At 42.3% G+C, this 25,983-nt stretch overlaps 3 protein-coding genes across 3 annotated transcripts; all 3 read left to right on the plus strand.

Annotated features, from left to right (window-relative positions):
- Positions 1-514: 514 nt before the first annotated feature.
- On the plus strand, positions 515-6,259 carry LOC129595699 (atrial natriuretic peptide receptor 1-like). Its single transcript, XM_055492779.1, has 19 exons — positions 515-914; positions 1,360-1,401; positions 1,495-1,836; positions 1,897-1,940; positions 2,027-2,065; positions 2,203-2,286; positions 2,363-2,506; positions 2,753-2,803; positions 2,869-3,042; positions 3,151-3,289; positions 3,380-3,452; positions 3,646-3,838; positions 3,922-4,098; positions 4,177-4,386; positions 4,858-5,141; positions 5,225-5,444; positions 5,544-5,691; positions 5,757-5,805; positions 6,175-6,259. Exons 1-19 carry the CDS (start codon positions 614-616, stop codon positions 6,227-6,229), a joined length of 2,769 nt encoding a protein of 922 aa, XP_055348754.1. The 5' UTR covers positions 515-613; the 3' UTR covers positions 6,230-6,259.
- Positions 6,260-6,291: 32 nt separating this feature from the next.
- On the plus strand, positions 6,292-16,198 carry LOC129595668 (atrial natriuretic peptide receptor 1-like). The gene is made up of 21 exons (XM_055492747.1): positions 6,292-6,385; positions 6,774-7,436; positions 7,637-7,707; positions 7,924-8,810; positions 8,975-9,217; positions 9,604-9,726; positions 9,818-9,961; positions 10,027-10,182; positions 10,268-10,405; positions 10,493-10,581; positions 11,193-11,349; positions 11,716-11,972; positions 12,072-12,287; positions 12,851-13,226; positions 13,507-13,675; positions 13,752-13,904; positions 13,962-14,154; positions 14,420-14,594; positions 15,610-15,658; positions 15,723-15,772; positions 15,840-16,198. Exons 4-21 carry the CDS (start codon positions 8,534-8,536, stop codon positions 15,980-15,982), a joined length of 3,108 nt encoding a protein of 1,035 aa, XP_055348722.1. The 5' UTR covers positions 6,292-6,385; positions 6,774-7,436; positions 7,637-7,707; positions 7,924-8,533; the 3' UTR covers positions 15,983-16,198.
- Positions 16,199-17,750: 1,552 nt separating this feature from the next.
- Positions 17,751-23,052, plus strand: LOC129595675 (atrial natriuretic peptide receptor 1-like). The gene is made up of 17 exons (XM_055492754.1): positions 17,751-17,956; positions 18,037-18,159; positions 18,621-18,764; positions 18,833-18,988; positions 19,057-19,194; positions 19,306-19,394; positions 19,487-19,643; positions 19,706-19,959; positions 20,021-20,236; positions 20,618-20,996; positions 21,161-21,329; positions 21,408-21,560; positions 21,845-22,037; positions 22,099-22,273; positions 22,527-22,575; positions 22,646-22,695; positions 22,772-23,052. Exons 1-17 carry the CDS (start codon positions 17,770-17,772, stop codon positions 22,912-22,914), a joined length of 2,775 nt encoding a protein of 924 aa, XP_055348729.1. The 5' UTR covers positions 17,751-17,769; the 3' UTR covers positions 22,915-23,052.
- The last annotated feature ends 2,931 nt before the right edge of the window (positions 23,053-25,983 follow it).

A 25,983-nucleotide genomic window follows, 5' to 3' on the forward strand; every position in this document is an offset into this window, starting at 1 on the left:
AGTAATAAATCTCAATAAACTTCTTACAGGAGAAGCGTGAGATGTCTCAGTTAGCCAGCAAATTACCGGTACAGATACGGCTGAGGGAATCGAATTTGCTCATGGCCCTGTGCATCTGTTATGACCACAGTATCTGTACAACATCACAAAGTATTGTATATGTAGCGGTATTTTAAGCGCTCGATGTTTGAACGGGAAACGGAAGTGCACTTATGGACACACAGGCGGAACGACTGAAAGGTGTGGTTATTCCTTTCCGGATCATACAGCGACGCTGCACAGTGTACATCATTTCCCCTCAAAATATACCGGTACAGATACATGTTTGCACATGCTAATGAGCTGAGATACCTGAGCCCTTTTGCATTTCGTGAAAGCAATCGATAAGTGACTGTAAATAAAATTCTCCACATGTCCACAGAAAACATCAATCTTGATATTCATTTGAGACCGCATTGTATCAATAAGCGCAGTGACAATAATTATGGACTTACTGCAGCCGCGCCCGAATGTGAAATTTCTTGAAATTTGCCTGGTTTTGTTTGTATTTCCTGAATGTTTTTCTTTATCAATTAACGCTAATCAGGCTCCACGGATCAATTTTGTCTCGTTTATGATGGAAGCGGAAGGGCGGGGCGGTTACCTGGAAAGAGTGCCTACACTGGACATTCTGGTCGATCATCTACGGCAGCATGACCCACTGTTCGCCCGTGCCCGGCATATACCGATGCAATTTGATAAACGCGTGGAAGGGAATACGTCAATCGTACCCAGCTTTCTTCGCGATGCCAACGGGCAACGTTGCGATGGACCCAAAAGCAACATTCAGAGCTTCTTCTGGCCGTTCTATTACCAGAATGAACACATGTTCAATGCGTCATGGGATGAGGAGTTCACCGTTATTATGGCATCAGGTATAAAATTAAAATTATTTATCTTACCAGAATTTTCCAAATTAGAAAAAAAAGGAACAAACAACTATCACCAGTAAATAAACAATTTTCACCAGTAAACTGGTCTTTCAACCAGTTTTAAATTTTAATTAAAAACAAAATTCATAGGAATCGTATAACGCGTGTTGCTGGTCTTAAAAACTAAAATTTTGTAGATTTTTAGTATTATCGTTAAATGAAATCCTCAAATATGTATTAGGCTTATTTGAAAACTGCTTGTTTGGGTAACGGTTTCCTGTCTGTGCTGCATTTTAACTAGTACATTTTTATTTGTTATGAAATCAGTATCGCCGTTTCCAAAACACGACAGCCCGGAGTCAATCAATAACAATTTATGGACAAATGCGGCGACTCTGACATATATATACGTCAGATGTTTGATGGTTCACAAGATATTATTTTTTAGTGTGCGCTGACGCGGTGATCGAACTGGCGTATGCAGTATCGGGTAAAGTTAACTTACATTAAAAAATTTTGGGTACTTCTATTAATAATTAAAAAATTATTTTATCTGTCAGAAATTCTACTGTTCAAATTTCAGGAATCGATGCACCCATGCTGATTGTTAATCCCGATATCCGCCTGGCCAATGTCCAGCGTTTTCCTAACGTCCTCAACATCTTTTCCATGCCGGATATAACGTTTGTCGACACACTGACCACCATGGCGCACAAGTACTCCTGGTCCAGTATCACTGTGTTGTGCACTTCGGCACCGGAAATGAGGATGTTATTCTACACTTTAATGTGTTCGGCGCTGCCGAGTCATCTTGCCCGGCTGAAAAGTAGTGTGAAGGCGTTCATCCATTCGTTTCCGGTGAATCTTAAAAGCAATCGTAGTGAACAGTTTGCTGAGGCTTTGGTCGTTGCAAAGAAGCGCAGAGGTACAAGTCTTCGCCCAACTAAACGATGTCCAACATATATTATTAAAAAATATTTTATAGTGACGGTCCTCTTGTTTCCACCGGCGCTGACCCGCCGCTTCATGGTAACCTGTTTCCAAAATCATAAATATACTCGTAATTCCAGAAAGTCAATGTTAACAAAAACTTTTCGTAACTGCTTTACACTTAGGTTGCTGCTCTTGATGCGGGATTGATAAACGGCGATTACGTAAGCAATCCACAGCATTTCACTAATTTTTCTGTAAAATAAATTAATTTCATAAAATATCTTAAAGAATTCGCTCCACATATTTTAACATAATCCGAAGGCATACTCTGTTGTACGGTTGCCTGTACCTGATGCAGATATTTGTCGTATTCGAAATTGTCGCCGTTCCGGTTAACGATGACCTTTACGGGGATGATGCCGTGGATAATACCGTCAACCAGGTTAATAATTATTACTGTACAACTAAAGGTCGTTGTAGATAAGGCACCAGCGTTAGCGTTGTTGCTTTTGTTTCAGACGGCGTTGCGGGAATCGTTCCGGTCACTGCTGGTTATCGGTGACGGATCGGGCGGGCAGCCAGCTGCTGTCGACTCATTCTTCGACGATCTCATTGAAGCGTTTCTAATACGCAACAACTGGACAACAGATCGATCACACTTGGTATCTCTTAGTCAAAAATGTCGAAAACGTGTACAGACTAAAGGCTATCCAATACACAGATTATCCGGTTTTATTTTTTTTAAATTTAATGTTATGAAATAAATCAGTTTGTTTCGTGCTTTTTTTAGTGCTTTTAGGTGTTGTTATTAAATTTTTTCAGAGAAATTAGCTGAACCGATGCAAATTACATGATGCATGACGTAGCGGGCAACAAATGCAAATGATTGATGGCAGTATTGCTTGCAGAACATCGCCGATCCACTGTGGCAGTACGAACTGTTCGAAGTGTTTTCCCAGGTGCGCAGTTATTTCTCGTTTGCATAACAAGTGCCAGATTATTCATTGTTTTCGTCTTTCTACAGGTGTTTTTAGAAGTGCGCCAAGAACTGAGCTTTTTAACGGGCGCAACATTTATCAAGAAATTTCTCAACCGAACGTACGTTTTACCAACCAAAACCATGACGGTGGATGCTTCGGGAACTGTTCTCAGTGTGGTTTCCATTGGGCAGTTTAGCCCATCCTTGGGACGATTTGATGTGCGTACCTGACCGCTGCCGTAGTTGATTATCTGGCAGCCTGCAAATTTTGTATGACTACTGAACATTTAATCGACCTGCATAAAAATAAATTTTTATTTGTTGCAGACTGCTATTTCATTTGATACTCGAACCCGTTTCCTCAACGCTTCCCGGGTAACGTGGTTTAATAATGCTACCACCTTACCGGCTGATTTCCCACTATGTGGACTACATGGCGAAGATTGCTGGTATACGCAGTATCATGGTACAGTTCTTATATGGAAATGTAGATAAACGTCTATCTTTTCTAATTTTCCGCACATTTGCACCACGACCTGGTTTGTACTACACACAGAACTTCCGGCTGCACTTGGAGCCGTTGTCGGTTTAATCATCGTTGGAACCGCAGTAACCGTTGCTATTATTCGGTATGTTTCGACTTCCATTATCTTCCAGTGAAATGTTTGTTGAAAAGCAATAATGAGTTGTAAAAAACAATTATTTATCAGTTACCTTAGAGAAAGGCAAGTGAAAGTAGCCCGTTTTTCTTGTTTGTCTTACTGCTTTAATATTATTTTTCTGCTTACTGCTTTAATTTTATTACTGCCGTCTTTTACACAGGAAGAAATCAAATCGTGACCGTATATCGAGCCTATTTCATGTCCGGGATGCAATGCAGTCACCAGGAGGAACACCGAGTGATGAGACAAATGTATGGCTTGGTGAAAAAGAAGTCTTTGCCAAAGCTATCAAATCCGGCACTATCAAGCGCAATTTTATGCAAAACACCAAATTCTGTCGGACGTTGCTGACGGTAATATAAAGATACGAGCAATGCAAGATATTCTACAGAACCGAAAAATATTTTTGATCGGCGATCGCAGCATGCTTTTGCAGATCGAAGGCATTCACCATAAATATATAGCAGCGTTTCATGGGATACTCGTGCAGAACCATCAGCTCTATGCTGTATATGAAACCTCAGAGAAGGGAACAATACGTGCCTTTCTCCAGCGAAACCGGCACTTCTTAGATGTCGACTTGAAAACGTACTGGGTGACGAATATATTAGAGGTACACTGTACAATTGTACAAACATGCATTGTATAATTTACGACAAACGCTGTTACTACTTCTATACCTTTTCCTCAGGCGTTGGTGTACATCCACAAGTCGCCTTTGAAAGGGCACAAGATGCTCTCGTCAGAAGCGTGTTTGGTGGACGCACGTTATACAATTAAAGTCCTCCTAACCGGATACGCACACCTCGTACAATGCGCTGCCAGTCACGGAGCACCATCAGCAACGTGTGACACGTATCAAACGGGTCGAATTGTCGCTGAGCTGTTTGTAACCACCACCGTAAATTTTATCCCCAAATTTCCAAACGCTTATATATATATCAGATCTATACATTCAAGTCAATATATCATGCTCATACAAATGTATATCAAAATAATCAAATTCTACTTTAATTGTATTTATTATTAAAAATATTTTTATTTCAATGATTTTATTAGCTTCTTTTATTTTTTATTTTGAATTATTTCATTGAATACGTTTTGTAATTTTTATATTATTATCTTCATTATTTTTTTAAATATTATTTTACTTATTTTATTGTAATTTTAAAAAATTATTTTATTAATATTTTGTAACTTGAAGCACGGTGAAAAATGAGTCATGCCACAAAGGCCACATTAAGTACTGTACACTACTCACGTACAAATCAATATCAAGGTTTTCGTTCACATCATTGAAGGAATGTTTTCTCTTCAAATTTGCGATAAAGTTGATTATTATTATTGATTACGCATAATAACGCATTTCCAGGATTCTGATGGGTGTATCGTGGTGGACAACTCCACAACACCACCGCCAATCCATAACCTTATCATGGAGTGTCTCGCCGAGAAAACCGACGAGAAATTGCGCAACGGCGTACTGTCCAGGCGACTGCATTACTTTGCTCGTGTCAAGCATAACATCGTGGAGATGATGCTGATGCGGCTTGATCAGCACGCCCAACATCTGGAAGCCGTCGTGACCGACCGCACCGAGATGCTGATTAAAGAGACGCAGAAGGTCGACCATCTATTACATCAGATGTTTCCAAGGTGAATTTAAATACACAAAAATATATGTAAAAATTACGTAATTAAAATTTTCAAGTGAAGGTCTAATCAAAACATCAATGCAGTGGTCTGGTTCTCCGGTTGCGAAACCGTGAAACGGTGGAAGCTGAGATGTTCGAATGTGCGACGGTAATATTCAGCGATATCCCGGCCTTTACCGACCTGGCCACGGTACTATCGCCCATGGCCATTGTTCAGTTACTGAACCTGATGCATTCGAAGTTCGACGAGATTGTCGGACGGTTTGATGTGTACAAAGTGGAGACTATTAGCGATTCTTATGTGGTAAAACAGTAAAGACAATTTACGCTTAAAGCTTGTCAAAAATAAAAATCGCGGATAAAAAACATACCACGCATAGAATTTTATTTTTTGTCAACGCAGGTAGTTAGTGGCGTACCGAATCGTAACGGAACCAGCCATGCAAGTGAGCAGTGCGCCCTGGCATTGCATCTTTTACCCGTCGCGCAAATTGCTAATACGGTCTTTCTTGATACCGGTCTTCTGGCGGTCCGCGTCGGCATTAATTCGGGTTAGTGGTAACGAGCTGAGCCATGCTTCCTTTTTTAGCTCTTTGAACTCTAATTTGTCCTGCAGGTCCGGTTGCGGCGGCTGTGGTCGGATTGCGAATGCCTCGCTACTGTTTGTAAGAAAAAAACAAATATTCGTTCTCGCCTACATGGTTTTGCGCAGCGCAACCCGGTACTAGGCCGTTTAAAGAGGGGGCCTACTTGAAAAACGACAACTGATAAAAGTCAACCGATGTTTTCTTACATTTCGATTCATACAGCGCTTTTTGTGCGATTTTTAACTGGAAGTTTGTGGAGTTTTTTCAGGAATAAATCTTTGTAGCGGTAATAATTCTTGCTTATGCATTGGCAGAAGATTATTTGTTGTGGCTCAACACAAGCTGTTATAGTGGGTGTGTTCGTGCGATGCCATGAAGAAAAGGCGTTTCCGAAACGAAAAACATTGTATTATACATGGCTTTAATACATTTCTTACGGTATAACAGATTCGGTGATGCGATGAACACCGCCAGCCGCATGGAATCCCACGGGGCCGGTTAGTATCCGCGGCATAACACGCTATCCGCAATCTGCACACGGAGAAATGTTTTTGTAACAGCGCACCGAATCCACCTGACCCTCAGCACGAAGCGGCTAGCCGAGGAAAAATATCCCCATCGTTTCGTTTTCGAATCCCGTGGGATGATACAAGTCAAGGTGTGTCTTGACTAACTAGTGCGGCTTAAGCAAGCCACTTTGCGCGGTGACACGCAAAGGGTTGGGTTGGCCAAACGCAATCTCATACAAAACCAAAAGTAATTTTCCCAAAAAGACTGCCCACAAAAACTGGCACGACTGTTGCTATAGAGGCGCAGGGGCTTATTGAAAGATTTCATTGCCACCGTTCGATATTTATGTTGCATAAGCCGCCGGGCATCGGATTATCGTGTAATCAACAGGAAGCTGCAGTTAAATAGACTCAACACGCAATCGAGTTAATGCGCTAAGCTCCGGTAAATTTAGGCACTGTAATGTGTAATCCGCTTTCATGTAAAAACCCGTGCTGCATGAGCGATATAATTGCGTTTTGGCATCGGTTATACAGGGCAAAGGTTTAGTGGAGACGTTCTGGCTGCTGCACGATACGGGAACAACGGGGAAGGATTTAATCAGCGCGAACTGAAAGTGATTGCCCGACATTTACTCAGCATCAGGGGATCTTCAGTCGCACACATAAGCCAATTACCTCGAAGCATGTCTTTGTTTGGACCCGATAATTTTGGTCTACACAGAATAAGGTCATGTGCCCGGAATTTTACATGAATAGTCGCATTACACTGGAGACAATAGAACGACGCACTTGTCGGCGGTGTTTGCTGGAAGAATATTATTTCATGATGTCAGTGATGATGATGCTGAATATCCGTGGTATAATGGCAGCTGTATGAGCACTATAAGCCGAAGCATATTAAATTTGCATAGCGTATCATTTTCCCTGTGAATTTCCTCATTCAGTCGTATCGCTTTCTAAATAATAATAATTTTTTAATCTGATTTGTAACGGCTCCGGCGTTATAAGACTGGCCTCATACAATGTGGCTCGTGTTGTTTTCGTTGATAACCTTGGTATGCTGTGTGTGCCGTTGCCGTGCTGGATGGACAGACTTGCCGGAGACGGGCGAGGAACTGCTCCATCCGGATGATGAGCAAATTGTGATGCACAACGATTATGATACCGATACCGATGATTTTTTCCGGGATCGCAAAGGTATGCAGGCTTCTTCCTTAGTACTCGTACCGAGAGTAGCAACCTAGTGGCAGAACAAAATCCTGTAGCAAATTAAACTGCACTACACAAAATTTTAATCGCCAGTAGCCAGAGTTACCAGGCACTTAATCAAGCGCCCTAATCCTCCATAAATTATTTCAGTATAAATAATAACTTAACGTTATTTTATGGTTTTGCAGAATTTCGTCGCGGCTTCTACGGTTGCTGGAGCATGTTCTGTTTTGGATCACCATTTCGCGCTCGAAACAGGGTGCGCATAAAAAATTATAGCAGATTTTTCTAATGATAAATAATTATCATCGCAGCAAAGATTAGGTTCGCACAAAGTTTTTTACTGTGCGGATGCTAATTACAAAGTATCGTATTTTCGTAAATCAAAACGCATGTATAGTGTATACTCCCCAAAATAGTTAATCTGGTTTTTATCGCCAGCAAAATAATGAGAAATGTCTATATACGTATATAGCGCTTCGCCGACGTCATCCTCCCACCACGCCGCGCCAAGGTGATCCTCGGGACGCGCACCAGCCGCCTCGCTCCCGCCCCCGCTCCCACCGCCCCCGAGGCACCGGTCTCACCCATCGTACCGTCGGAATTCTACCCAAACCGTGCGGCTGCAGGCGGCAATCTCTTTAGTTTCTACAGCCTCCCGGTCTACAACTACCACGAATACAACCGCCGCTCCTCTGCAGTCGCCTTGGTGACGCCCAATAAAAATAAAAAACCCCCCGTGCCGCCGTTGTTAGCGCACTTACTGCGTAACGCGCAGCAGCAGTAATAACCTTCACACTCTGTTCTCCAAAGTCGTGAACACGCTGGCAAAATAATAAAGCGCTTTTCTAGTCTTGTATTCTGATCGATAGAGTGGTGTGTATAATCAATACTGGGCAAATAAATCTGGCTCGCTACCGGCATCGATTACGACGAGCAAACAATTAACGGCACAATGGATAATTGTATAATTGTGTTGTATACATATTTCTCCCGCGTCGGGCAGCGTTCGAGGAGGTCGGTGATCGTGAAGCGTCACAGATGGTGCTGAGAAACAGCCTTGAAAATATTTATTTCCCTTAAATATGTTGTTGACGGGTTTCTGCTTAATTATCTCGCTCCGGTTGGCCGCGGCGACCACCACCTTGAAAGCCGGGATTATCTTAACCCAGGGGAGTAAAAATCTGTACGATTATGATGTGGTGAAAGCCGCATTGCGTGCCGGTTACGATGATTCGTTAAGCCGGTTTGATGTGAGATTTGAAGAACGGTTATGCCTGTATAAAGGCGACTGTAGTGTCACGAATGCCGTGGGACAGACTTATATCTGCGGGGTTACGTATGCGGTGGACGTAATTATCGGTAAGCTAAGAAATTACATCCAAGAAATCCGATTAAAATCCAAAACATCAAAGAAACCTGTTTACGTTACGGAGTGTAAGAAAGCCTAAACAAAATACGAAAATATTTACTGAACATTAGGACCTTGTCAAGAAACGTGGATGTGGAAATTATGACCTTTACAGGGCCTGGCTGCACGGATGATATGATGGCGTCGCTGGAGCCGCAGACCTGGCTGCATATTCCCAGCGTCACGGGCGGCGGGACCCTGGTGGATTCCACAGCCAAATTCCCCTACATCACCCGGGTGTCGTATAATACGTACACGCAATGGGTGTTCTTCATCAATATGTGCAAGAAATTCCTCTGGACCAACGTGGCCATCATCTTCAATCGCGACAACAACGTCAACAAGATCAACGAACAAAGTACTCCTACAATAATATTTTAGTCAATACTTCGTTTCTTACGGCCTGTTTAAACACAGAACCACTTGTCTCTGAATTTTTGGTGGATAATTTATGTGACGGAAGACTAAAACTGCCCGAAGCGGTAGAATGTAGATACAGTGTAAGACTTGAAAACAGGAATCGGCCTGTCTATTCACCGTTTAAAAATTTATTAAAACAATCAGCAAAAAGTTTGTAAAGAGGATCACATCCAGCGCGCAAAAATAGCCAGAACTGGATTCGAACAGAGAAGTGCTTTTTTGCGCGATAAACGTTAAAACGATAGTGTAATGATTAATCCTTCAGAATCCCCGGTGCGGTCGATATTACTATGCATCAGGATCACGTGCTTATGTTGTTTTTAGGTTTAGTGAAGAATCTCAACGCCAACAACATTACACCCATTGAACTACCGCTCGAGGACGGTACCATAAAGATTCCCGCGCAAGCCGAGCAGTACCTGCAGAATGCCAGCTTATCGGCGCGCGGTATGTTCTCTCAAAGCCGGCTCTTGGTTTCTTCCTGTGCCGTCATTGATGTAGTCGGCTAACCGTCTAATTTCCTGTGCCTGTTGTGCAGTGGTGGTTATCTTAACCGATGGAACAGTATTGCGGAAGTTTATGCTAGCCGCTAGTAATCTGGGCTTTACCAATGGAGATTATGCCTTCTTTTCGTTGGATCCCTTCCGCGACGATATCCTTGGAAAAAACGGTTGGCAACTTGGTACGACTTTCCATTAAAAAAATTTTAAAATATTATAATATTTTGGATTATTTCTTAAATTGCAGAAGATAATTTTGATAATCAGGCCAAACAAGCGTATGAAGCGCTAATGGTCCTCACACTCCGCGACACATCGCGGACGGAGCGATACAAGTTATTCGCGCAGACTCTCAACGAGACCGCCGCTCGCGATTTCCCCGGGATGGCCGTGACATTGAACTATATCCTTTTTCTTAAATCGCGGCGTTTTAATGATAGGATTTCTGCGTAAAGTAAATAAGCGGTTTCGTTAACCGGTAAGGGTACATTATGTAGCGTCCTTCTACGATTCGATTCTGGTTTATGCGGCCTCCGTTAATCGCACACTGATGAACGGCCAATCCATCGATCTTCGCGTCAATATTGACGGATTGTCGCAGGCACAATGGAATCGCAGTCTGCCCGGTAAAAAGGCCCAATCCATCCTGTTTTATTTCATTGTTACATTTCACCAGCGCAAAGCACTGATTGGGCATGTGGCATGCTTTATAGGTGCCACCGGGGATGTTTACATTAATCCGCTGGGAGACCGCAATGATGACCACTCCATGTATGGATTCGATGACAAGGGGAACCCTTATGTAAGCACATTGACATGACTGTATGATATGCTGCCGGCATATAGAAAAGCTTTCGCATTAGCCACGTTTCGGCTGTAATTATGACTGCGCAAACAAAACATCCACGAACTCTTACACAGGAAAAGTAATTTCCTACGAAATACAAAAAAACTCGATAAACGTCGATCAAAAAAGCATGCGGCGAACTACAGAAATTAATTGTTTTGAGAAATGTATAATAAAAGTGTTTAAATGTGTCTGAAAAATTTCGATAATTTTTAATAGAATAGCAAACAAATACGAGTTTTTTGTCGACCATTTGCCAGTTCCACTAAAGAATCATTATTGTGGTTGAGGCAGTTTATTTTAGAAATTAGTGCGCAACGGTGCACTAGTATTACACTATTTACTTGCACAAACAAAATGTAGAAATATTTATGCGGTTTGAATTTAACAGTATTTGTAGCGCAACCGCATACCACCATAATTTCCGTCAGTACTCGTCGTTCAAATAGACGCCTAGCTGGATGGTTATCCAGCTGACTGCTTTACACAAAATTAGAATAATTATTCTAGCGGCAGCGTTGCCAATGCGAAAAAGATTAGACCGTTGATTTTGAAATAATCTGCAGATTATTGCCGACTTTTTTGGCTACAAGATTATCCAGAATCCCGCTTACACATTCGACCAAGTGGCGCAATTTCACTGGCTGTCAGCGGCGAAAACACCGCCGATCAATGAACCGTTCTGTGGATATCTGGGAGATAAGCCCATCTGTGATAACTCAAGTAAAGGACACTACTTAAAGTTAACAGTTAGCACCATACAGGAGAATTCTCTAATGCATATTCTATAATTAGTCAGACGAATTATTCTCTAATGGTTTAGTATTTACTGGGCGTTGTTAAGGTTAACGTAGTTAGAACAAAGTACGATATATAATACGACAAATTTTCTGTGTGATAAATAAGCTTTTTAACGGAATAACTTATTAATTATCTGGAATTTCTCGCTTAAGTTCTTGCTTGAGTACCGTAATCATTAAATCACGAATATGATAATCCACATCAGCCCAAACGTACTCAGGAAAATATTTAATTAATTTGTTTACATATAAGTAAGCAAATGTCTTAAACGGTATGCGGTGCCTGCAGAGCAGACACTGGGTATTGCGCTGGGCGCTGTGGCCGGTGTTCTAGTTATCGGCACCGCTCTGGGCATCTTCCTGTACCGCTACTACACCCGCAAAGCCGAACTGGCCCAGATGGATCTACTGGGTACCTGGGCGGATATCCAGAAGCCGCAGATCTTCCTGCCGCGCAATCACGGCAAAGACAAAGAGCATCAGCACGGCTCGGGCGGCAGTCATATCAGTCTGCAGATGAAATCCATGTTCAACGATATGAGCAAGGTTAGCATCTATACTAATCATGTATACCGTAAGGATGGATCATCTTTAACACAAGTTCTCAATAATATTACCGTGTCATGTGACCGTTTCCACTAACAGTTCCAAACCCGCACCGTTATGGCACTGTTCAAGGAGCATCGCGTTATTGTGCGGGTATGCGAAGTGTCGCACGTGGACATGAGCAGTTCCGTGCTGAAGGAAGTGAAGACCGTGCGTGCCATCAACAACGAGAACGTCCTGGCGCTACATGGCCTGTGCCCGGGACCGGGGCGGGCAGTGGTTATGTACAATTACTGTTCAAAGGGCAGCGTCAGTGTAAGTCCATTTATCCATTAAAAAAGATTTTCATCGCCCGGGATTACTGGTCCAGAATTCTTTAAATGTCGCAATGAATGTTGTCGCAGTGAATGAATAGTTAAACATCTAATGTATTTCTATTACATAGTTATTTAGTGTAGAAACTCGAATAAGTTCCATCCGCCTTAAAAAAACAGCTGCTTTTAATGGAAGCACAAAATCGTTTTTTTTACGGGCATGTACAAAACAACCCCGGGAACCGATTGATTCAGTACGATGGTTTCCGCAGCATTCTGCTACAAGCCTCTCGTTATTACTGCCTTCTATTTCGATCTATCGTCTGTAATTTATTTGTCACATCCCGTAGACTGTAAAAAGGCGTTGGTTGGTTAAAAAAAATTATCTACGTAACAGACTGACAGAAAGTGATAGATGAAATTGCTACTAAGTACTATCTTTTAAATGTTAATACACTTATTAATAGGAACAGTAATAGATGCTAATTAGAATGTGTAAAATGTACAAGCTTAATAATATTAAGCCTATTCACGACCAAACTGTATAAAAACGTGCCCCTGCAGGATCTGCTGGAGTCCAGCGATGTGAAATTGGACTGGATCTTCAAATTCTCCTTTATCAAGAACATTCTCAGTGGCCTATCGGTCATTAGCAACGTTCTGGGATGCCACGGTCGGCTGACCTCGAAATGTTGCTTCGTGGACGCGCACTTTATTGCGCGAGTGGCGGACTACGGCCTACCGTCATTCTTCGCTCGCACCGTACCGCTGACGCAAGACAGCGCCTTCTGCGCGACCCTACTGTGGACCGCGCCCGAACTGCTGTCGCGGCCGTTTGCCGGAGGGACCCAAGAAGGCGATGTTTACTCGTACGCCATTATTCTCTCAGAGATCATCATGCGCGAGACAGCGTACAGCTCCACCGGCATGGAACCTGACCGTATGACCGACACTTCTTTAGTTTTTTGTTTACTAAAATGTTATATAAAATTATAATTGTAAACCATTAACATAAGCGTTTCTAAAATGGGCCACGCGATAACGTACGGGTCATATAATTAAAGTACGACATTCTGAAGGGTCACAATAGATATTGCATAATACTCGATGGTTGTAGCAATTGGCAATTATCATAAGCGTCTCGGAAGCAAAGTCACTGGAAACAAGTCACTGTCACTATAAAAAATCTCTAACGTTAATTTAGGTTTACTTTTCTTCAGAGATCGTCGCCAAAGTGGCACAGAAAGCCTACAAACCGTTCCGACCGAAATTCGATGCCAACGAGTGCCCACCGGAAATCTCGGTGCTTCTTAAGCAGTGTTGGGCCAGCAATCCATTGGAACGTCCCCGTATAGCGCAGATCAAAAGCGCAGTAAAAGAAAGCGAGAAGTGAGTTATGCGAAAATGCTGCGTGCCCTTCCAATCGGTACACGAGTTTTTGAACCTATTTGTTCTATCTTCGCAGATCCAACGCCGAACAAGGCAGTATTCTCGACACGCTGATTCGTCGAATGGAAAACTACACATTAGATTTGCAAGCCACCGTGGAAGAAAAAGCGGCACAATTTCAACTGGAGAAAGAAAAGAGCGAGCAGCTGCTGTACCAAATTCTCCCCAGGTATTAATGCGAGATTCTCATGAAAATGTTAGCAAATTGTAAATATTTAGTTTGCAGAGTGGTTGTCGACCAGTTAAAACGCGGCGAACAAGTGAAGCCGGAAGATTACGACAATGTGACCATCTTCCAGAGCGATATAGTCGGTTTTACGACCATCTCGTCCATGAGCAGCCCAACGGAAGTGGTCGACCTGCTCAATGATCTTTACACGGCTTTCGACGGAGCCATCATGAAATTCGATGCGTACAAGGTACTCGTATGTACCCATTTTCAATGGGCAATTCCTCTCTCACTAGGGTATGAATCAATAATTACTTTGTATTATCGAAAGTAAGAATGAAATAATTTCCAAAAGCTTACACAGTAAAACCAGTTGCAGTCAAAAACCTATTGCACTAACTTGATAGTATATTATCCCATTTTTTTGCTATTACGTAATACCAAATAATTACCGAACTGTTCTTCTAATTACAAATGTAACAAATTCAATTGATACAACTTTATTCACAATTTAGGTGGAAACCATTGGTGACTGCTACGTCGTGGCGTCCGGTATCCCGGCACGCAACGGCAACAAACATGCCGTGGAGATCTGTCGATTGGCCATTATGTTGCTTGAACAGATTAAAGTGTTTAAAATGAAACACCGTCCGCAGGATCAGTTGCGATTGCGTTTGGGTGCACACACAGGTACTGCGGTTATAACAGCTTAAGCCGCGGTAATTTGCTTTAGCTGCTGTATTTAAATGAATCTTTACTTATTGTTAATGTGAAGTTGACAGCAGCGCTACGAGATACAGGATTCATTCATACTATAACTACTCGCAAACCATGTTTTTCTGTTATAAGGAAAATGGCCCGGTACACAGCGTCAAAACTGGGGTACATACATTTAAACTTTAGTTTTCCCGCACTCCGAATCATTTTTTGTAATACTTTATATCATCCTAAAGTTAAATGATTTGTATACTACATTGTTCTGAAAACCGCTTGCGCGCGCAACATCCGGTTCCCGAGATATGGCGTATTGAAACTGGTGAAAAATTTAAATGCATTGTTATGTACCAAAAGTCTGGTTATTACCCGATCTGCTTGAAAATTTGCTGCAAAACACACGTGGACATAAAGTCAAAAAAGAACCGATATCAGATTCATAGACTTTTTTCCCGGTTTCAAAATGAGATCCAAAAATTTTGGATTCATTTTAAATTTACGGGAAAGTGCTATGAACCTGAAATTGGTTTACTTTCGATTTTATGGCCATGTGTCCTTTATCAGAAAGTTTCAAGAAGATCGGGTAATAACCAGACTTTTGGTACACAATAATGCATTTAAACTTTTAGCCCACTTTAATACGCCATATCTCCGCAACCGGATGTTGCGCGCGCAAACGGTTTTTAGAACAATGTATCCAAATATATGAGCTTTAGAATGATAAAGTATTACAAAAAATTGATTCTAATTGCGCAAAAGCGAAAGTTTTACTCTATGTATCCCATTTCTGACACCATGTGCCGGGCCATTTGCCTTAACACTCGCTCACTTAACGAAACGATACGCCTGCGCACTTTCAGAATACTGGAAGCAAGTTAATACTTTTCGATCGGTTAAATTCTTTGCCTGCTTTATTTGTCAGTCAGCCAAAATATGCGAAATGTAATTTCATGATAACTGCGTGTTTTACACAAATTATTACGCTTTTCAGGTGCAGTTGTGTCGGGCGTAGTTGGACTGGTTATGCCGCGCTACTGCCTGTAAGAAGACAAATCAATAGAAAACTACGGTGTAATGTTTTTTAAGGGTCGGTTTATGCCATAGGTTCGGGGAAACGATGACCATCGCATCGAAAATGGAATCCACTTCACAACGTAAGCGGTGTTGTGGAGTGTTATTGCTATACTACAGAATGTTATTGCATCCAAGTATTTTCCCTAGCGATGCGCATCCAGATCAGCCAGGCCTGTGAGCGTCTGCTGCAGACGATCGGCCAGTTCGATACGGAAGCGCGCGATGATCCGGTGAAGATCAAGGAAGGCCTGGAAATCCAAACATACTGGCTGCAACGAGAAATTATGTAGTGCCACATCCGGGGCGGCAGTTACAGGGTTCACCGTTGAGACATCCCAAAAGCACAAGATTTTGCAATAGTTCGTGACGTTGCTAATTTCTCTCAATGAACGAGTTGAATAATAGCAATATTTGCTGAATGTCCCGAGAATGAATGGCTACACGTACAACTACAAAAGTGTGTGAATTTTTCCAGGAAGAAGAGTGGAAATATTTTGCAGTGTCATAGCGTGTGTGTGTGGGATGAAAATTAGGACAATAAACTTTCTAAACCAAAGCCTGCGTAAAACCGTGATATCATAAAAACACTCCCAGGTCACCGTGCGGTTAATCGGAAATCGGGTGCGCACGTTGCACAGTGCGCATCCTTTGTTCCACATTCTTTACAGCGGAAATCCAGAACAATCCATCAGCTGGACAAAAGCCTGTCTGATTTTCCCAATCAATAATGTTGTGCCAATGGAATTAGTCGATATATACTGAATGATGGTGTTCAACAACGCTTTAAAAATACCCACCATCTGCTCGGTGTGTAGTCATCGCGCTGTCGATAAACTGCACATTTTCGATCGCCGACAATATCAACAATGCATCGGTCAAAAAATAAGCAGCTAAGCATAAATGTGCGCAGCAATCCAATACAGCAAAGCTTCGTTACACTTTCTCTTATGCGCCCCGCGAAAACTTCAAAACTTTTTTTCGCCGGCATCTGTCTGATTTCCACCATGTTGTTTTTTATTTTGCGTTCTTGGATGTTGTTACTTTTGCATGTGCAAAGTTCCGCGTGTGTGACCATACAGAAAGCTGGGATAATATTAGCGCAAGGCAGCAAAGATCCCTATGACTACGATATCGTAAAGGCGGCATTACGCGCTGGCTACGACGATGCACTGCAGAGATTTAATATCAAGTACGAAGAACGGCTCTGTTTGTACCAAGGCGGTTGCAGTGTCACCAATGCCGTGGGGATGACCTATATCTGCGGAGTGACCCATGACGTCGACGTGATTATCGGTAAGAATGACCACATCGGTTTCTGAACGAATAATCAAAGGTTTTGCACTTTTTCCCAGAATAAAAATCGATTTGTAACAAATTTTGTAATTTTCATTTATTTCAAGTATCCTGCTAAAGTATTATTTGTGTTTTAAACTAAATTATTATTTATTTGCTTCGACGATCAAATCATTTATTTGTGCCATTTATGGAACAATTTAAAATGCATGTCCCGTCAAAGGAAACAAAATTTGAATCAGGATCTAACTATTACATATCGTTGTTCCACAACTTGCCTTTAGTTGTTAAAAATGTTAAAACAGATTCTCCAGACAGTCTTAATCGTAGCAAACGTTGAAACAGCTTCTCCGTTTATTTTTATGGTTGCATGCATAGTAGTAGCTTTTGTCGATTGTTTTATTTATTTTTACTTATATGCTTCCGTCACGATTTTTATTTATATTCGGTTGTCCTGTGTCCAGTCAGTATACAATTCCATGCTTTTTAAAATGTCCTTACGAGTTAGCTTAAGCCGCTGCTTAGCTTAAACTACGATTGCAAAAATCTGCCAAATTTCAAAATGATATTCTCGGTATCTCAAGTTTTATGCCACAGCTAAGAAGAAATTACCATTAAATTACGATTGCTCTCTGTCTGTCAGATCGGTGATTTTAAAGCGCATTTTTGGATATTTTTTTTAAATTTGCAAAACATTTTCTTGTTGAAGTGCATTTCCTTCTCATCAGGGCCAGCATGTACGGCTGATTTGATGGCCTCCCTAGAGCCGCAGACCTATCTCCTGATGCCAAGCGTGACCGGGGGTGGGACGTTCATCGATTCCACGGCCAAATTTCCGTATATTACCCGCGTTTCATATAACACATACACACAGTGGGCATTTTTCGTTAATATATGCCGGAAATTCAGCTGGACCAACGTGGCCATAATATACAGCCAGGATAACGATATTAATACGGTCAACAAAAACAGTACGCCCATTCATGTATTACTGGTCCAATGCTGGATACTCTTTATTTACATCCATTTCTTTTGAAATATAATTTTCAAGGTTTAATGAAAAATCTTAACGATCATTCGTTAAACCCGATCGACCTGCCGTTTCCACCTGGCACAATTCGGATGGCGGACCATGCAGAGCAGTACTTGGTGAACGCCAGTCAAGTGGCACGAGGTAGCTGCCGCAAATCCATGAATCTACAAAATTAAAATAAATTAGAAATTAGGATGAGATTCCTTTATATTGCTACTGCAGACCATAATAACCAAAGTGATAAAATTAATTTGTTAATCAATTCTAATTGCAAAAATAAATTTTATTCTACAGCCGGCGTACACGGTGGCCACAAATAAAACCGGGCAACTCCTTCTGTGACACTGTTCTACGTTTGGCACAGGCGTGCCAGACTGTTTTGTACGATGCCAGACTGTTCTGCGAGTTCACAACTTCACATTAGTTGCTATTTTCCATTTTGTCTGTTCTAGTGTTCAAATTTTCAGTTATTTTTATTAACGCAGGCATGCTGCGCCAAAAGTATTAATTACCTCTGGTGCCACATACTTTGCCACCTTTGGTGCCACATACTGTGCCACCTTTGTATCATCGGTATAATTATAAAACCCGACTAATTGCAGTGGTGGTCATTCTAACGGATGGCCAGGTCCTGCGCTACTTCATGCTGTCGGCGAAGACCCTAGGCTTCACCAGCGGCGACTACGCATTTTTCACGCTTGACCCGTTCCGCGACGATGCTCTGGGGAAGAACGGTTGGCGCCAAGGTCAGTTCTACCGGTGTTTGCTGAACCGTCTACCGTGCATCGATCGCCTAACCATACATTGTTGACAGACGATACCTTCGACCAGCTCGCCAAACAAGCGTATCAAGTGCTGTACATTCTGACACTGCGCGACACCACCGACACCGATCGCTATAAAGCCTTCGCCCAGACGGTTAACCGTACCGGGGAGCGGGATTTCCCGGGGATGCGTGTGCAGTTGAATTATATCCTTTTTTCTCGACAATCGAGTTGCCTGTGTACATAATCGGTTTCCTTAACGAGTGCTGATCACATTATGTAGCGTCGTTCTATGACTCAGTACTGTTGTTTGCCTCCTCGGTCAATCGGACGCTGGAACGCAATCAGTCGATTGATAATCAGGTTAATGTGGCTGGACTGTCGCAAGCGCAATGGAATCGCAGTTTTGCCGGTAAATCAGAGCACAGCTGTAATAACATTGCTACGCTAATCTACTTCAGTTTGTTCCCAGTGCGATATTAAAAAACATTACGAAGAATTTAATCGAAAAATCTTTTTGAAGGCGCAACCGGCGATGTGTACATTAATCCCCGCGGTGACCGCAATGACGATCATGCCATTTATGGATTCGACGAAGCCACTAAAGCCTACGTAAGATTTACGAACGAATCGACTTAAATCATTCGCGGTTGTAAATACAAACTTAAAAAAAAACATTGTCCTTTATTGTGGTTCAGTTGTAGGTTGTTGCGGAATTTATCGGCTATAAATTCGAGCTGGTCCCCGGCTATACGTATGACCCGATCGCACCGTTCCGCTGGCTCAATCCGACAAAGACTCCACCCGCCAATGAACCGTATTGCGGATATCTTGGTGACAAACCGGTGTGCGACACGTCCGGTAATTAAAAAGGACGTTTTTGAATATTTTTTATATAAAAAGTTGGTGACCGGTGCATATAGGCCAAACCATGGGCATCGCGTTGGGCGTGGTGGCCGCATTCTTATTGGCCGCGGCCGTGGTTATCTCCTTTCTGTACCGGTACTACACCCGTCGTGCCGAACTGGCCCAAATGGATCTTCTCGGCACCTGGGACGACATCAAAAAACCTCAAATCTTTCTTCCGCGCACTCGCGGTACCGCCCGCAGCCAGCCGGGGGTGAATGACAGTCATATCAGTCTGCAAGTGCGCTCCATGTTCAACGATATGAGCAAGGTGGGTTATGCTTTTGAGCGGAACGTTTCTGCAAAGGTTTGCTAATGAAGCGGCCTGATAGTTTTCCGACCGCACCGTGACGGCGCTTTTCAAGGAAGTCAAGGTGATGCTACGTGTGTGTGAAGTGCAGCATGTGCCCATGAATAGTGTGGTACTTAAGGAGGTCCGGACGGTGCGCTCCGTTAACCACGAGAATGTCCTGGCAGTGTATGGGCTGTGTCCGGGACCGGGCCGGGCGGTGGTTATGTATAATTACTGCTCCAAAGGAAGCCTCAGTGTAAGGGAAAACTGTATGGTAGCATTACTACGGTAAATCCTAACAATGTGAGATTAAATAATATTCAATCTGAGATTCCATATTCAGTTCAGTATTCAGTTATAAATAAAATTAATCGCAGATTGCAGCAACCTGCGATTAATTTTTTTTAACGCCTACATAAATTTAAAGATTTAGAATAGAGGATGATTTTCTTGGACTCAGAAGTAAACTAAATATTAAGATAGACAATTTTTTGTTTTAAATTTTCAAATGTGCCCTTGGTAGTTTTGTGCCTTGTAGTCAACTCTTCGTAAAAGACGAATCAAATAATAATCTAACGCAAATGTGTATAAAAAATGGTATGTGTCTGATTAATAATGATTATTGCGATTTTAAAAGGATCTGCTAGCCTCGACGGATGTAAAGCTTGATTGGATCTTCAAGTTCTCCTTCATAAAAAATATCCTGCATGGCCTGGTGGCCATTTCCAGCAGTCCGCTGAACGTCCACGGACGTTTAACGTCGAAATGCTGTTTTGTCGACGCGCATTTTATAGCGCGCGTTGCCGATTACGGGCTGCCGTCCTTTTTCGCCCGCACGCCGCCGTTGAACCAGGACAGTGCTTTTTGTTCCACCCTTTTCTGGACAGCACCAGAACTGCTCAGCCGGCCATTTGCCGGTGGCACTCCGGAGGGTGATGTGTACTCGTATGCGATTATTCTATCGGAAGTGGTTATGAGGGAAACGCCTTTTCATTCAATGGGCATGGAACCAGAGCGTGAGTATGGCCGAACATCTTATCACTTGTCTGCATATTTTATCATCACCTAATTTGTCGGTTTTCTCTGCATTTTCTCTTTAAGGAAAAGTTACACTTTATTGTCAGTGTGTAATGAAAAGAGCTCTTATTTTTAACAGTTTTCATGTCATACTTTGTAACAGAAATTATCGCGAAAGTTGGTCAGAAATCCTATAAACCCTTCCGGCCAAAATTCGACGCCAATGAATGTGCGCCGGAAATTGCTGTTTTGATGAAGCAGTGCTGGGCGGCCAATCCTATGGAGAGACCGCGGCTGGCGCAAATACGCAGCGCCATTAAAGACAGCGAAAGGTGTGTACAGGCCACCGCGTTGATTGTATTAACAATAGTTACTGCAACAAATACCGAAATGAGGTGGCTTTTCTACAGAAACAATAACGAGCAAGGAAGCATTTTGGACACATTGATTCGCAGGATGGAGAACTACACCCTGGACTTGCAAGCCATCGTCGAAGAAAAAGCCGCTCAGTTCCAAGTGGAGAAGGAGAAGAGCGAACAGCTGCTCAACCAAATCTTGCCCAGGTCAGAAAGTAACATTAATTTAAGGGCAAAAATTCTTTTATTTTCCACAAATACTGTTATCATTTTCGTACTTGATTACTATCATTATTATTCATTTTAAAATTTTTCAAGTTTTTTAATCTATTCAGTGAATGTGTATTGAAAGAATCGTACGTAAAGTACAATAAACCGTTCGTTTTGCAAATTATTTTCCGTTTATGTTTGTATTACAAGGAAAGCAGAATATTGTGCGCCGATTGATCTATTTTTAATTTTTGACAAATTATCTGGTTCTGAATTGCTAGAGTTGTTGTGGAACAACTAAAACGCGGCGAACAAGTGCAGCCAGAGGATTTCGACAGCGTCAGCATCTTCCAGAGCGACATTGTCGGCTTCACTACCATCTCATCGCAGAGCAGTCCCACGGAAGTAGTGGCGCTGCTCAATGACCTTTATACGGCGTTTGACGGTGCCATCATGAAGTTCGAAGCATACAAAGTATACGACGCTACGGAAGCATTTTTACACTGCAAAATCCTGACGTGTGTGATCTCTGAAGGTAGAAACCGTCGGGGATTGTTATGTGGTAGCATCTGGTGTACCGGAGCGTAACGGGAACAAGCACGCACGGGAGATCTGCCGGCTAGCTCTGATGCTGCTGGAGCAGATTAAAGCCTTCCGCATGCAACACCGGCCGAACGAGAAACTACGGCTACGCTTGGGAGCACATACAGGTAATCACGTTTTTAAGTGGCCACATAAAAGAAGCCGACAACGGCGAAGCGAAAAGAATTCCAGTACAGATTGCCGCCGCCCGGGGATGGTATAGCGTTGCGGCGAAGTTTGACGCTTAATTCAAGCACCGTGTCTTTTCGCAATACCTTGCTCCAACCGGGCGGTGGTGGCGCATGCAAGATGTCTTTAGTGCCGTTATCTGTTCTTCTGTTCCACAAAAAAACTGGACGGCCCGGTTGATTTATTTATTAGGTCCTGTTGTGTCGGGAGTGGTTGGGCTGGTGATGCCTCGCTACTGTTTGTAAGAGCGCAGACTTTTTTTATGTCCTCTCATGCTCACTTTTATCTATAACAGTTTTCATTAATGCCAGATTTGGCGAAACGATGACTATAGCCGCAAAAATGGAATCTTCGTCGCAGCGTATGTTTAAATTCAGTTTCAGTATTATATATATACACAGAAAATTTATTTATTAATTTGTGGTTGAATTTTGTAGCTATGCGAATACAGATTAGTTCGGCTTGTGAACGCCTACTCCAGACCGTGGGAATGTTTGAAACGGAAAGCCGAGATCTTCCTGTTCAAATCAAGGACGGACTGCAGATCCCCACGTACTGGCTGAACAGGGAAATTTTGTAACGAAACGGTCGCTTATTTTGTCGTGGAAAGTTTAGCCAAATTGGTTTTTATTAAAAAAACTGGAAGCGACTATTGTGCGATAATCATGCAAGCTATTCGTTGCAAACCTCTAATAAATTATTTGAAAAATGTTTGATGATTGTACGACCATCCTGTCTAAACTGAACCATGCGACAGTGCAAGGTATCAACATTTTCATAAGAAATTATGCAAAATTATGCTTGAATTGACTACAACAGAAAACATTTTGCCGATAAAAAACGTACAGCGGAAGCGTGGAAACTCACGATTTTGAAAACCCTCGCTACGCAGTTCCTTGCTCAAGATTTGGAGGTGTTTAAAGTCGGGGGTTCCACTTTGATCACCTTAAAACTTGAATACAGCAAAACATGCGCAGACTTGCAAAAATTTTTGTTTCGATATTGCCTACCCCAAGATTCCGTCCACAGAAACTTCCGCCGGCGTTTCGACATTGTCCCTTAAGATGTATTACAATAGGCATACCCACAGCGAAGCGTTCTTCCTCTCGCGATGTGTACATCTTTGACCACTTTCTTAGTACAGTTTGTACGAGTATCAAACAATTTAAGAGCAATTTGCCGGTAGTCCAGGATTTGGCCAGACTATGCCGGTTTCGCCAAAATCCATGCAGAACGAAACCAAGATGTACTGCATCCTATCGCAGAACAGCTGTCGCCGGAAATTTGAACTAGAGACTGTCGCAGTGGTAAGCTTATGGTGTTATTTTGCATATATATTTGCATCATATTAAGATTGTATGTCCTGGGTTAGATTCCTAGGTGGATAACTTTTATCTCATAAAATCAAACCAAAAAAAGTATAAAATTTTCAAAATTAAACAAAAAAATTTTCCAATAGCCTAAACACCCAAAGGTTTTCACCTTAGGGTTAAAGTTTCCTTTAATGGAGTTTGGCTACTGTAGTTGCTATAATAATAATAATAATAATAACAATATGCGGGAAAAGGTTGAGGGAATAACCAAAACGTAGTGAAAGGTCATGGCAATAGCCAAAGCTGATGTCACGGACATGAGAGTAGTCATATCCTACCATTCAGTTAAGAACACCAAAAAATCAAATAAGCCAGTTAATATAATTAGCAGGTTAATTTGATTAGCTAATGTGCTGTCGTAATACTGATTTCCGGCCTATGTGGTTACCACAAATCATTTACCGAAGTGCGGGGATGCTTTTACTGTAGGACGCCACAGTTAATAACGAAATCACAAATTATGCATTATCGTTAATACTCGTATAAGGCAAACGCAGCGCATTTGAAACTAAATATTGCCATAAATATGACTACTCAGCTAATCCGTCCGGACTGCATGATATCTTATTCCATCTAAATCCACTCTAGCAGCTTTCTTCGCTAAAGAAAAGCAGGTTCACGGATAATTGGCAGGGTCTATTCCGTCGAAGATCGAATAAGTAAAGGAGAAAACAATTACTTTTACAGTGAGACATCAAACAGTTTTTTTAAAACCAGAAAAAACGCTAACACCATTTAGCAGAACAAGTCCAATAAGCGTCTAAGCAGACGGAAGGCATGATGCGATTATTCGCTTCCCTGTAAGAACCTGCTCTATGTCGCACAATGTTGTGGCAATCTGCGACATCGCATTGTCGCATATCATGCCTTCCTCTGACTGCTTATCCAATAATGCAGCAAAAATAGTTCGTGCTTCGCTACCAAACACCAAAATATCGCCGCACACGCTACCACTGAGCGCTTCAAGCTCCTGCTTAGCCGGTCCCGAAAGGTTACCAATCTCATTCCGAACATGTTTTTCCAGCGCTACTGCGGTAGACAGCGCGACGGTCAAAAGCAGTGTAGCGCGAGATTTGGCAAACTTTCGACAGATTCCTGACAACAATTGCAAATTACAATCATTATTGCGAATACGTACAGTACAGTTAACTGCAAATACATACAGTACAGTTAAATTAATCATTGGATAATTTCTACTAATTTATTCAGTGGGTTATAAGTACATCTGTTTCAGTTTTCAGCAGTTACTAACTGCTTTCAATTTGATAGAGTCGTTGTTGTACTAAAACGCGGCGAACAAGTACCATCAGAAGATTTCGACAGCGCCACTATCTTCCAAAGCGATATTGTCGGCTTCACCACCATCTCTTCGCAAAACAGTCCCACGGAAGTGGCGGCGCTGTTCAATGACCTTTATACGGCGTTTGACGGCGCCAGCATGAAGTTCGAAGCATTTAAAGTGAGCAGCGATGTGGAACCATTCGTACAAAGTAGTTTTCTCACTTGTCAGTTTATTTCTCACTTGAGTGCAACTCTGTATGTGGAAACCGTTGGCGACTGTTTTGTCGTAGCATCCGGTGCTCCCGAGCGTAACTGGAATAAGCACGCACGGGAGATCTGCCGGCTAGCGTTGATACTACTTGAGCAGATTGAAGCCATCTCTTGCGAGACCGGCCGAACGAAAAGCTACGGCTTCGACTTGGCGCCCATACAGACACATGATCGTTCTTTTTCAAATGGCATCAACGGTGTAAGCACTGGCAACCGCCACCCGGAAGGAGTAGGCCGTTGCGGCTGAACGTGGCGCAGAATTCAAGCATTATAAAAGCAGTGTGGTTTTTTAATATTCATTTATACTCGCTTGCGCAACGCTTTTCACTAATAGGTAATAGATTTCGCGCAACGTTGACCACAGCCGCACAAATGGAATCGTTGTCGCAGCATATGTATAAAATTCAGTATTACATACAGATTACTTCGCAGAATTAAGGTACTCGTATGCATATTAATTTCCGAGTTGTGGTCGATTTTTGCAGTTATATGTATAGAGATTTTTTCGACTTGCGAGCGTCTACTCCAAACCATGAGACGTTCGAGACGGAAAGCCGCTTTCTACGCAAATTTTTCTTCCTGTCTCGAGACCTTACTTTCTGGACGGCCTGCAGATCCCGACATCCTGGGTAAATGGGGAGATTTTATTGCAAAAACGGCGCCTGAATTTAGTCATGAGTATGAGAGCGAGGATATCTGTATGTAAGGCAGGTTTTATTAAAAAA

Source organism: Paramacrobiotus metropolitanus, unplaced genomic scaffold (genome assembly GCF_019649055.1).
Source record: "Paramacrobiotus metropolitanus isolate TYO unplaced genomic scaffold, Prichtersi_v1.0 Parri_scaffold0000081, whole genome shotgun sequence".
Taxonomy (NCBI): Eukaryota; Metazoa; Tardigrada; class Eutardigrada; order Parachela; family Macrobiotidae; genus Paramacrobiotus; species Paramacrobiotus metropolitanus.

What these genes read in the sequence shown, in the direction of transcription:
- LOC129595699 (XM_055492779.1), top strand. Translation starts at nt 614, where the DNA reads ATGATGGAAGCGGAAGGGCGGGGCGGTTACCTGGAAAGAGTGCCTACA. An exon ending in TGTTCGAAGTGTTTTCCCAG is followed by an intron (nt 2,804 to 2,868) that starts GTGCGCAGTTAT and finishes GTCTTTCTACAG; the next exon opens with GTGTTTTTAGAAGTGCGCCA. An exon ending in CTGGTATACGCAGTATCATG is followed by an intron (nt 3,290 to 3,379) that starts GTACAGTTCTTA and finishes TACTACACACAG; the next exon opens with AACTTCCGGCTGCACTTGGA.
- LOC129595668 (XM_055492747.1), top strand. Translation starts at nt 8,534, where the DNA reads ATGTTGTTGACGGGTTTCTGCTTAATTATCTCGCTCCGGTTGGCCGCG. An exon ending in CACCGGCATGGAACCTGACC is followed by an intron (nt 13,227 to 13,506) that starts GTATGACCGACA and finishes ACTTTTCTTCAG; the next exon opens with AGATCGTCGCCAAAGTGGCA. An exon ending in TGAAATTCGATGCGTACAAG is followed by an intron (nt 14,155 to 14,419) that starts GTACTCGTATGT and finishes TTCACAATTTAG; the next exon opens with GTGGAAACCATTGGTGACTG.
- LOC129595675 (XM_055492754.1), top strand. Translation starts at nt 17,770, where the DNA reads ATGCCAAGCGTGACCGGGGGTGGGACGTTCATCGATTCCACGGCCAAA. An exon ending in GAAGAACGGTTGGCGCCAAG is followed by an intron (nt 18,765 to 18,832) that starts GTCAGTTCTACC and finishes CATTGTTGACAG; the next exon opens with ACGATACCTTCGACCAGCTC. An exon ending in ATGGAATCGCAGTTTTGCCG is followed by an intron (nt 19,195 to 19,305) that starts GTAAATCAGAGC and finishes ATCTTTTTGAAG; the next exon opens with GCGCAACCGGCGATGTGTAC.